This window comes from Oncorhynchus nerka, linkage group LG9a, assembly GCF_034236695.1.
Source record: "Oncorhynchus nerka isolate Pitt River linkage group LG9a, Oner_Uvic_2.0, whole genome shotgun sequence".
Classification (NCBI taxonomy): domain Eukaryota; kingdom Metazoa; phylum Chordata; class Actinopteri; order Salmoniformes; family Salmonidae; genus Oncorhynchus; species Oncorhynchus nerka.
Window position 1 is genome coordinate 45,566,725 of NC_088404.1, and position 12,609 is coordinate 45,579,333.

The following is a 12,609-nucleotide window of genomic DNA, read 5'->3' on the forward strand; positions in this document are numbered from 1 at the left end:
TTAGAGCAGGTTCAATTTAATTGTGGCATGAATCATGCACACTGATTTGAAAATACAAACGCATTTACCATTTTCACATTAATATTTAGCGTTTAAGCATTGCATTTTCGAACTGACACTGATCACCCGCCATAGGACATTAACAAAATATTCAATAATAACAAAGATATATTCTATTTAGATGTGTAAAAACACAAAGGTCTTTGGCAAACCCCAAAGAATTAGTAAACTAATACAAGCCAATCAAAAATGGTTTCCCTCTTAAATCAGTCCAATCCCTATTCACTACTCATTTAAATTATATAACATTATTACTAGCCCCAAAGTGCAAATCCAAAACATCCCCCCTGGCACTAGCCAAACCATCGAACGCATCCATTTTGAAAGATGGATGTGGCTCGCACCGCCCCTCCCTCCAGTCACTTCGCCTCAGGAAAGGTTCTTCCACAGCTGACTGTCAGGTAAAGTTATTGGTGGGGGTAGCTAGCTAGTACTAATTAGCTTTGAAACACCAGCATATTGTTATTTGTTGTGAACTGTCCAACTAATAGCTATTGGAACAAGAGAGGTCGAGAAAAAAACGTAAAATATTTATATGAATAGTATTGTACTAAGTTAGCTAGCTACAGTAATTAGCTCAACTATCTATTCTAGCTATGCTAACGCTTAAAATCATGACGAAGGAAAGCTATATGTCAAATGTATTATTGAATGGTGAACTGACTGATTCTCTAGCTAATTTAACTAGACTAGACATCTGGGCCGCTTTCCCAAAAGCATCTTAAGGCTAAATTTAATCGTTAGAACCATGCTCATTGATTCTAACCATGAAGTCAGCCTAAAATGCATCTCTGGGCCAGTGTTTTACTAACTATCCAGGCTAACACCACTGTCACTGATTTATGCTTCTGTCAGGTAGGAGCCTTGTTTTCAGAATGAGTTGCCAAAACCAAAGAAGTTTGGACAATGGATCCGAAACCTCCGCTGTCTATTCCTCTGAGAACTATGGTCGCCACCTAAGAACATTGGACGTCAACATTGATTCAGGCGATCACACTGACTTCAGTGTGCCAGGAGTGATGCCCCATTGTTCAGGTGGAGAGTGGTCAGGGTACAGCAGAGAAGCTGGGTCCAGCAGGATGGACCACCACTGTACCAACTACAGATTTTACCCACCTCCACATGATGCTGAGCCCTCACTCCCTCAATACCAATTTGCTACTCATGGAGATTATGTGCTCCCCCAGTCTAGCCCGTTCCATTTAATGAACCCCAGTTTAGCTAATAACAGTCATCTCAGTTCACTTGGTGGCCAGTGGTCATCTGAGGGCCCAGTCCACAGCAATATGTTGTCAGTAAGTGCTAATTCAAACCAAAAACAAACCTTAGAAATTACATTACAATCCTCAATCTATGGGTGAGTTCGTATTGCAACGCCTGGCGCCCCGAGTGGGTGGAGATTTTTAAATTACCAATAGAATGGTCTAAAGGTGCAAACCCGGGGCATCCGGCGATGCAGAATGTACTTACCCAATACACTGATATTTTATTGGATATTTTGACATCACTATCAATTATTGAGGTGGTACAGTATATTGCTCTAATTCAAGTTTGTGTTATGTTACATATTCATATTATTTTGTCCAGGGTGAAATCTATGATGCTGTGGCGAGCATTTGCCCAGACAGCAAGGATGACCACGGACCAGAGTCCTATCGCAAACAGGAGACTATGGCCGAGCTAATGCCTCAGAATCAAATAGACATCAGTCAGTCTGTAAGAGGATTTCCAACTTACTGTCTGATGTGTACAAGTGTACATGTAACCTACAAATAATGTATAATGCAGGACCATATACAACCTTTACCAGAAAGCATAATATTTCATGAATTTTGCACTGCAGGAATAGACACATTCTTTGATTCATGTGATCAATGAAAAAGGGTTGACTGTGAAAAACAGGCTAAATGTCAGCATGACAATTTTAATATGCAGTCTTGCATAGCAAAGATAATTTATATGATTTTATCTAGCCTTGGAAACCTAATTGAATGGTTATTATTGAATAGGGCTCTCTGAGTCAAAAGATAGAGCAGTATTCTAAACATGATCGCAATGACCTTACAAGAGTCAAATTGTGTGTTAGTTTGTGTTAAGCAATAATTCTAACAAGAGGATATGTGAAGGTCCTTTCATAACAACCATAACTCAAGACCATTACTGTGTGGATTCTCAGTGATATGCATATTTAGCTATGAAATGCCAGGCATCTGATTATAAAATCTCTGTGTTTCCGGTCTCTAGGCCAACGGGCCGCTCACTGTGTATCTACAGCACCTAGACCACCAGCTTGGGGAGAACGCCACTGTGAGTGTGTAATTGTTTAGCTGAGAGATGTATATAAAACCCACTGGGCACAGACTTCAATACAACGTCTATTTTAAATGTAATTTCATTGAAATGACGTGGAAACACCAGTGTGTGCCCAGTGGGAATTTTCCACTGGCCACAGTTTTCCATCATCAACAACATGTATTACCTTTAGGCACTACAGTACACATTCAATTCCACAATGAAGGCCTACTCTACAGGTGGACATGGTTCTGTGAGTGTGTAGCAGTAAACTGTAACTCCATAAGAGTACCACAGTATGAGTCATAATACCCATAAAACCTAGCAATTAAACAAACAGGGAAATAGTTCAAATAGTTTTTTCACCATCCATTTTCCCATAGGGGATTTTAGAAACACTTAAATAATGGCTGTGTTTCGTGTAGGCTTACCCTGGCATGACGTTTTGATAACGATGGAAATCTCTCTCAGGGCAAGGTGACTTTTCAGTATATTTGCCTGTATTTACTCCCTCAAAATGAAATGCTAATTAGCTCATACAGAACTACAAATGCCATGATCTGGATGAGACTGCCGAATCAAGGCAAAGGTAAGAATCTCTGGATTAACTATCTAATGTTAACAACATTTACTAATGAATAAATAAGCAACATTTCCTTAAATTGACAATTCTGTGAACTGTCTTTGGCAAGTCTTAAATTGACACAATGCCTGTTAGCAAAGATGTCAGCTAAACATTACGTACAGAAGCTTGCAGGGATTTGTAGTCTTGCATGATGTCTACTTTGATGTTAATTAGCATTTTCTATTCTCAGAGTAGAGCTGAATATATTGATAAAAGTCACCTTATCCGAGAGATTTACATGGTTACCAAAAAGTCACACCAGGGTAAGCCTACACAAAACGCAGCCCTTATTTTAAGTGTTTCAAAATCCCCTATGGGCAAAAGGAATGGTGGAAAAACGATTGGAACCATTTCCCTATTTGCCTGCTTGGTTTTATGGGTATTGTGACACGTCCACTGTGGGGCTTTATCTAGGTTGTGTGCAACATGAGTGGCCGAGGGCAGATGGTGGTAATGAACCATTGTAGCCCAGGTCAGATGCTCCACTCCCTGCCTCCTGGCCACCCTGACTCCAGTCCAGAGACCCACTACTACACCACATCCTCTAAGGAAAACTCAGAGCAGAGCTACTCAATGGGAAAAGGTTAGAGGCAGGCAGATCACGTCTTAGTGCTGTGTTGTTGACGTGTAGGCTACCATGAAGAATCTTGATCATCCCAAACCTCATAGGCCTACTGTTGTTGAGCTGTTCTGGTTATTTGAATACGTCTTAATATGTAAGCCAATATTGATGTATAAACTATTTAATCCCAGAATGTTTATTATGTATTTTTAGATAAATAAATATTCATAGCAGGGTATGATGTGTTGTGCAGTATTGACACCAATCTCATTCTTCATGTACTACAGCTTCTCAGTCCTACCTGCCCTCTATTAGCCTGCCTCCCATTGGGCCCAACCACAGCCTCCTTTCCCCCAACCATCTGGTCTTCTCTGGTCCTCCTAGCTCTGGATACAGCTACAACCACATGCCTGCACCCTACTTCTCACAGGTCAGTAGCATGTCTGTCTCATCCTCAAGTCTCATGACCTGCATAAGATCAACTGTGGCTCTAACAATCAAAAAATGTAGGCCAGAATGTTTGCTTTTACTACTGATAAATAACACTAAATCAACCATCAAACTTGAAAAGCTAAAAAGAAAAGTGAACTTCATAACAATTGACCATGAAGTTGAAAAGTGACATGTATATGGTTGTCCTGCCAGTACCAGCAGTATCCTGAGTATCCTGACTCCCTATGTCTGGTCCCTGATGGTCAGTCCACGGCAAGCAGTGTCTTACGGTAGGAACACTAGGGGATGTGACATGGAATTAGTCCCGGTTTTCCATTAAAACGATAAGAAAAATGCAAAGGATTCCACATGAATCCACTTAAATACTACTTTACTAAAAGTCTAAAAGTAGACTGTACTGAAGTACAGTGGTGGAAAAAGTACTCCAATGTCATACTTGAGTAAAAGTAAAAAATAAATGCTGTACATCAAATTCCCTATATTAAGCAAACCAGACAGCTCGATTTTCTATTTTTTCTATTTACGGATAGAAGGATACACTTCAACACTCAGACATAATTTACAAACACAGTATTTGTGTATAGTGAGTTTGCCAGATCAGAAGCAGTAAGCAGCAACCTGTTATATTGATATGTGTGTGAATTGGACCAGAATTCTGGCCTGCCTGAGCATTCAAAATGTAACAAGTAATTTTCAGGTGTCATGAAAAATGTATGGGAGTAAAAAGTACATATTTTCTTTAGGAATCTAGTGGAGTAAAAGTTGTGAAGTTTCAATATGTAACTTTTTGGGCGATCCGACCAAATTCACATAGAAATGCTGGTTATAGATCTATAATTTGCATTGAAAGCAAGTCTAAGAAGTGGTAAATCTGTTCTATGTGTGTTATGTCTATGCTTCCCGTTCTTAAGTTACATTTTTGTCTCTTGTTTTTGTATACTAGCTTCAAACAGCTGAAAATACAATATTTTTGGTTATGGAAAATATATTTCACAGTGGTTTAGATGTTAAAATGATTCTCTACACTATAATTGCTTGTTTTGTCATATAAACTGAAATTAGGCAAACTATTCAAATTTTTGCAACCAGGAAATGGAGAAGCGATTTCTGCATAGTGTGTGTTTAAGTACTTTACACCACTAGTGGCCATTTGCTGTTCAATAGTGATCACTCAAGTCTGAAAGTGTTTTGAGAAGGGTGTGACTGCAGGCCGCAATTCAGGGCATTCCTGCATGTGGGCAGTTTCTGCATCTGCAGGAACCCCTCTTTATACTTGTATTTGTCCATTTTTAAGCTATGACTGCAGTACTTAGGCAGGAGGAGGAGGCACTCCAGTACAGTAAATGGCAGTAATTGACCATAACGTTGAATGCCAACGGCTGATAAACCCCACAGAAGAAAAGTACACACCAGTAGTGTCCCTCGCTCCTGTTCTGTTAACGATGCCGAGGACACTGTTAGCTTAGCCAGCTAGTCCTAAGGAGGACTCCGGGAGGCGGGGGTGACACCGTGTGCTAGCTAGCTGACTATGACACTGCAGATATTGTCATAGATCATATGGTCAGCAGGTCATGGTAGTAACTCTGCATCTTCTCTTTCACCTTGATCAAGTCTCAGTGGATCTCTATGGGACTCCAAATCCAAGAAGCCCTGCAACTGCACTAAATCTCAGTGTCTCAAACTGTGAGTTGTATCACAACCCGTGAGATATACAGTAGTTTCTTTCCTACTCTGTTATCTGTTATGTAGACTGACAAGTGTGATCTCACGTGTGAATGTTTGTAGAATGACCAACCAATGACTCAGCAATTATTGGGTGTGTCCTAAGACCTTCACTCCTCATGTTATTTGCCATTGTACATTATGTCATCATGACTGGTCTAATCACTGTGTATGCTGTCTTTGTAGTTACTGTGACTGCTTCGCTAACGGCGACGTCTGCAGCAACTGCAACTGCATCAACTGCTGCAACAACAATGAGCACGAGTCAGAGAGATACAAGGCCATCAAGGTACAGTGAAACACTTGTCTCATTAGAGTTTTTCCTGGTTAGGAACAACTCCTGTCCCTACTGATTACAAGTTGTCCATTCTGTGGCAGTCATGACATTTTGTCAGCCGATAATTGTCATGCAAAAGACTACTGGTCCCATCGTAAATGTCCGTTAATTAACATAAACATGTTTAGTATCTCCAGGCCTCCACACATACAAGCCGCTGATGCGTCCCTTTGGAACATTTTACATTTTAAAAAAGTATAATAAATCAATTTAATATACACCATCACAACACATCCATTCTATATTTTAGGCAGGTCTAAAGAAACACGATATGAAGAAAATGTATTTCAAAAGAACAGAATATGAGTTGACCTTCTGTATGTTATCTGGCTATGTGCCATGCCATAGGCTGTGGGCTTGTTCATTTAGCAGACAAGATATGCTTATAAGTCTGCCATTCTTTAATATTATATGATTTTATAGTAAGAAGAACATAATTGAACATAGCTGAATAAAATAGAAAGGATATTTTTCCCATTCCGGAATGCATATGAAGTGGCTATGTTGAGCGTAAAAGTGATAATTTGAAACAGGTGCTATACGCTAGGTTTAGACTTATTTGTCAACTTTAGACGTGAATGATACAAACCGTAGAATGTCTTAGAAATCAGAACATATATGGGCTTTATGATGTAACTATAGGCTATTGATGATGTGAGAAGCTTGCGCTCTGTTCGTTGCTTCAGGCTGCACACGCTGTTCTCTCATCAAGTGTTCATATTATTTACACTATTCTCAATTTTATCTTGTCTTTATTTCGATTTAGAAAAAAGAAACAACCAGCGTGTTGCTCTTGCTAGTATCACTGTTCTTTTTTTAAGCTCTACACATCGGCCTCAAGAGGACAGTGACACTAGCAAGAGAGGCATGCAGCTTTCTTCTGTCATGTTATTCAATTGTTACCATACACCTGCAACAAAGATAGCTTAAATGTGCGAGTGCCTTTTGAATTTAGAATGGCCCATTATCAGATAGGCAGGGGGAAAAGACGTCAGCAATATGCACTCAAATAGCGAGTGGAGCCCCCCGTTGGTTTCTTTTTCAATCACGCTGGTAGGCTTCTCCAGTTATTTCACTCCACCGCTGTTTGAGGAGCATGCACACTCACTGTGCGACAGGTGATATTCCGTCTAAACTCTGTATGCCATGGGCTCTCCAATTATGTTCCTGCAGATACCCCGTGCTTAATTTGGGAAACCAAGTGAAATCTGTTCGGGAACATCGATGTTTTCACAACTAAACATATTTCATTAAACTTTTGACAGCCCCTCTCTGCTCGCTGGAGAGAGGAATTGAGGAGAGAGAGGAGATGGAAACGCACAGTGGTGAAAATGCACTATTCAAAATCAAATACTAATTCACTGTAATTGTAGGCTAACCAGCCTACTCTGTAGCTGCCCTGCACAATCAATGAACCAACAGCATCACCTAGTCCTGTAGGTTCTCTCCCAGACTCATGGATAGTAATGTTGGAGCATAGCATAAGATAACCAGTCCATCCAGTATGCATAATAATACAGTTCACACAAAGGTGATTACTATAATCTTTACATTTTTGGAGTATAGGCTGGACCAATTATGTACAAAATACATCTTTAAATCTTTTTTTTGTTTTTGTATGTTTTTCTGTCATGGAGGGTATGTATTGAATAACAGCACAATCATTATTTTAAATCGGGGTTTTCGGGATTGGGCTCATAGGCCTATGCGTATACATAAGCTCTAATATGCAAAGGGATGTTTTGAAGTAATCATCACCTTAGAAAGCACAGTCCATTTCGTTGTGTTAGGCTTTAAAACAACATCCACAATCCATTTAGTTGTGTTAGGCTTTAAAACAACATCCACAACTACCATGTTTTACACTCATTTTCAACTTATTGTTGAACTTCTTTCTTCATGTTGATCAAATCAAAAAATAATAATTTGTTATTAACTGACTTGCCTAATTAAATGGAATAAAAAAAAAAGATTTGTCACATGCGCAGACCTTACAGTGAAATGCTTACTTACAAGCTCTTAACCAACAATGCTTTAAGAAGTGTTAAGTAAAAAATAGAAAATAAAAGTAACAAATAATTCAACAGCAGCAGAAAGATAACAAAAGCGAGGCTTTATACAGGGGGTACCGGTACAGAGTCAATGTGCGGGGGCACCGGTTAGTCACGGTAATTGAGGTAATATGTACATGTAGGTGGAGTTAAAGTGACTATGCGTAGATAATAAACAGAAAGTAGCAGCAGCGTAAAAGCGGGGTCTTGGTAGCCCTTTGATTAGCTGTTCAGGAGTCTTATGGCTTGGGGGAAGAAGCTGTTAAGAAGCCTTTTGGACCTAGACTTGGCGCTCTGGTACCGCTTGCCGTGCGGTAGCAAAGAGAACAGTCCATGACTAGGTTGGCTGGAGTCTTTGATAATTATTAGGGCATTCCTCTGACACCGCCTGGTATAGAGGTCCTGGATGGCAGGAAGCTTGGCCCTGGTGATGTACTGAGCCGTATGCACTACCCTCTGTGGTGCCTTGTGGTCGGAGGCCGAGCAGTTGCCATACCAAGCAGTGATGCAACCCGTCAGGATGCTCTCAATGGTGCAGCTGTAGAACCTTTTGAGGATCTATGGACCCATGCCAAATATTTTCAGTCTCCTGAGGGGGAATAGGTTATATCATGCCCTCTTCACGACTGTCTTGGTGTGCTTGGACCATGTTAGTTTTTTGTTGATGTGGACGCCAAGGAACTTGAAGCTCTCAACCTGCTCCACTACAGCCCCATCGATGAGAATGGGGGTGTGCTCAGTTTCCTGTAGTCCACAATCATCTCCTTTGTCTTGATCACGTTGAGGGATAGGTTGTTGTCCTTGCACCACACGGTCAGGTCTCTGACCTCCTCCCTATAGGCTGTCTCATTGTTGTCGGTGATTAGGCCAACCACTGTTGTGTCATCAGCAAACTTAATGATGGTGTTGGAGTTGTGCCTGGCTTTGTAGTCATGAGTGATCAGGGAGTACTGGAGGGGACTGAGCACGTACCCCTGAGGGGCCTACGTGTTGAGGGTCAGTGTGGCGGATGTGTTGTTACCTACCCTTACCACCTAGGGGCGGCCCGTCAGGAAGTCCAGGATACAGTTGCAGAGGGAGTTGTTTAGTCCCAGGGTCCTTGGCTTAGTGATGAGCTTTGAGGGCCCTATGGTGTTGAATGCTGAGCTGTAGTTGATGAATAGCATTCTCACATAGGTGTTCCTTTTGTCCAGGTGGGAAAGGGCAGTGTTGAGTGCAATAGAGATTGCATCATGTGTGGTATGCAAATTGGAGTGGGTCTAGGGTTTCTGGGATAATGGTGTTGATGTGAGCCATGACCAGCCTTTCAAAGCACTTCATGGCTACAGACGTGAGTGCTACGTTCGGTAGCCATTTAGGCAGGTTACCTTAGTGTTCTTGGGCACAGGGACTATGGTTGTCTGCATGAAACATGTTGATATTGGACTCCGTCAGGGACAGGTTGAAAATGTCAGTGAAGACACTTGCCAGTTGGTCAGCACATGCTCGGAGTACACATACTGGTAATCCGTCGGGCCCTGCTGCCTTGTGAATGTTGACCTGTTTCATGTCACTGGGCACCTACTTTTTAGTCTGTAACTGTTTGCCAGCCCTGCCACATCCCATGAGCGTTGGAGCCGGTGTAGCACAGTGAGGTGAGTTTTAAAAGCACGATACTGTTTTGATGAGTGTTTGATGTGATTTTCGATTGCATTGCATAGATGTCAGAGTGGTTAGAGGGACAATAGAGCCCTGAGTTCCAGGCCATTAGGACCTGATGGAGGGACAATAGAGCCCTGAGTACCAGGCCATTAGGACCTGATGGTTGTTAGTGAGTTGGGTACAACCAACGCATGTCCAGAGTGCATGAAAGGAGATTAGTTGATTAGTCACATGGAATTTTGTTTGCCGGTGTGCCAATGATATGGTCACCACAACAGTGCTAGTCATGTCTTGAAACAACTGATGAAGTTGTTGAGAGGACACCCAGAGTATCTGCCTGCTGTCATTGCTGACAGGCACTACACTGCTTGAATGAACTCATCAGGATTTGTATTGAACCATTTATGGATTCGCCCAAGGTTAGAGGGTCAGACTATTAGGGGAGTTTGATGGCTCAGTGAGCTACTGGAGTTGCCAGCAGACAGAAAGACAACAGCTTCAGTGGACCAGGGTTCCCCTACACCCGTAGAAAAAAGGGTTCCAAACGGAACCTTTGGCTGTCCCCATAGAACACGTGTTAAACTCATTCCACGGAGGGCTAAGTGTTTGCGGGTTTTCGCTCCACCCTTGTACTTGATTGATGAATTAAGGTCACTAATTAGTAAGAAACTCCCCTCACCTGGTTGACTAGATCTTAATTGAAAAACCTGCAGACATTCGACCCTCCGTGGAATGAGTTTGACACCCCTGCCATAGAATAGCACTTTTGGATTCCAGATAGAACCCTCTGTGGAAAGGGTTCTTTATGGAACCCAAAGGGGTTCTACCTGGAACCAAAAGGGTTCTTCAAAGGGTTCTCCAATGGGGACAGTCGAAGAAGCCTTTTAGGTAGAATCTTTTTTTTGTGTGTATGCTTTAGTGTTAGTCGGTATCTTTCATCTTGTAAGTGAAAAATATTGTCAAAGTCAACTGAGCTAGACGTGTAGGGAGTTAAACATAAATAATGTTGAATTATTATTGGTAGACTGCTTTCTATGTTATTTTAAGATTGATAAACATATAATTTTCCTGAAGATTTGTCTGGACAGAAATCCCGAGGCGTTCAGACCAAAGATTGGAAACGGGAAACTGGGAGAGATCAAAGGACGCCACAACAAGGGCTGCAACTGCAAACGCTCAGGCTGTCTGAAGAACTACTGCGAGTGCTATGAGGTATATATGGATAAAACATTACTCTGTTTGACTTAAGAGGAACCTGTAGTGTCAAGAATTGCAACGCTGCTGGGTTTTTCATGCGCTACAGTTTCCTGTGTGTATCAAGAAGGGTCCACCACCCAAAGGACATCCAGCCAACTTGACACAACTGTTTGAAGCATTGGAGTCAACATGGGCCAGCATCCCTGTGGAATGCTTTCAACACCTTGTTAGAGTCCTTTAGGCTGTTCTGAGGGTAAAGGGCACTGCAACTCAATATCAGGAAGGTGTTCCTAATGTTTGGTATAGCCAGTGTAGAATACTAGTCTGTAACAGTAGTGTTTCTATTATCCCATACAGGCCAAGATAATGTGCTCATCCACCTGTAAGTGTGTGGGCTGCAGAAACTATGAGGACAGTCCAGAGAGGAAGACCATGGTGTGGGACAGCCCTGACACCACCTTCTACAAGAAGGCCAAATGTGACAAGGACAAGTGAGGACATCTAAATTAATTCAATGTCATAGATTTAGTTTTCGAAAGCAATCATTCCCTGCTTTCTGTCCAACTCCCTTACCCCCCCCCCCCCCAGGTTTAGTCAATTAAATAATGAATTGTTTAAAAATCATAATAAATTCATCCTAAACATGATGACTTAATAAGTAATTGACTAGGAAGTAGGCCATGAATGAATATCTATGCATATGTAGTGTAAGATGATTTTCATTTCACTTGACAAACAAATAATTTAGTCTCTTCAGGACTTGCTAATTGCATTATGTTGTTGTTGTAAGGAGAGGAGAATGGTCTCCTCCTTCCTTCTTTTGTTCACTGTTGGTCTTTTGGCTGATAGGTGTCCTCTGTCGTGCATCACGCTCGACGTCGTGGAAGCCACATGCGGCTGTCTTCTGGCGCAAGCAGAGGAGGCTGAGAAGGAAGGCTACACGCTGTGTCAAGCTGAGAAAATGATTTTGGAGGAGTTCGGCCAGTGTTTGACGCAGATTGTTCGGTCAATATTTAAATCTACTAGCTCGTAGATAGAATCTCATGTAGGACAAGTTGATTAACATTTTGGATATGGTCTGTTCTAGACATGATGACATTTAAACTGCCATTTTTTATCAACATGTTTATTAACAAGATGTTGTGAATTGTGTATGCGTATGTATTTATTTGTTACATAATTGATTTATGCATGTATTTATGCGTTAATTTATTTAACTTATTCACTCACTTTAGTTTAAGTCTCAGAATGGAGGACAGTTCCATCAGCTTTGGGTCATATGTCATTGGTTTGAAATATGAATAAAAAAAATAGTTATTGTGAACAATTCTTTCCATTTCTTTCATCCTTTCTTTTTAAGCTGCAGAAAGAACTTTTAATTTTATGCAAATGTCCCTGTTGAGTCTCTGTTAAAATACAACATCCAAATGTACTGATGAGCATTCTGTGAAAATAAAATATTAAATTCCGACAATGTGATTAGTTTTAATGTTTCTAAATGTCTGCAAATAAACGATATGCAGAATCTTTAAAAACAGATCTAAAGATCCAGGATACTCTAATTGTATTGACTTTCATTATGTCAATTGAGGTCTTGACGTAAGCTTTTTGTTTTTGAGCTAACATCAACAGCCTTCCTAGGAGAGCTCAGAGTACCTGCAACAGTTGT

General features: G+C 41.1%; 1 protein-coding gene across 2 annotated transcripts; it reads left to right on the top strand.

Moving 5' to 3' along the window:
- The first annotated feature begins 342 nt into the window (after positions 1–342).
- On the top strand, positions 343–12,404 carry tesmin (testis expressed metallothionein like protein). 2 transcript variants are annotated; one of them, XM_029668976.2, is made up of 12 exons: positions 343–461; positions 920–1,355; positions 1,648–1,776; positions 2,305–2,367; positions 3,392–3,560; positions 3,827–3,969; positions 4,185–4,261; positions 5,604–5,675; positions 5,901–6,003; positions 10,818–10,955; positions 11,298–11,431; positions 11,790–12,404. In XM_029668976.2, exons 1-12 carry the CDS (start codon positions 388–390, stop codon positions 11,971–11,973), a joined length of 1,722 nt encoding a protein of 573 aa, XP_029524836.2. In that variant the 5' UTR covers positions 343–387; the 3' UTR covers positions 11,974–12,404. The 2 variants fall into 2 exon arrangements, with proteins under 2 accessions (XP_029524836.2, XP_029524837.2); XM_029668977.2 differs by having other exon boundaries at positions 380–461; positions 916–1,355.
- Positions 12,405–12,609: the final 205 nt, after the last annotated feature.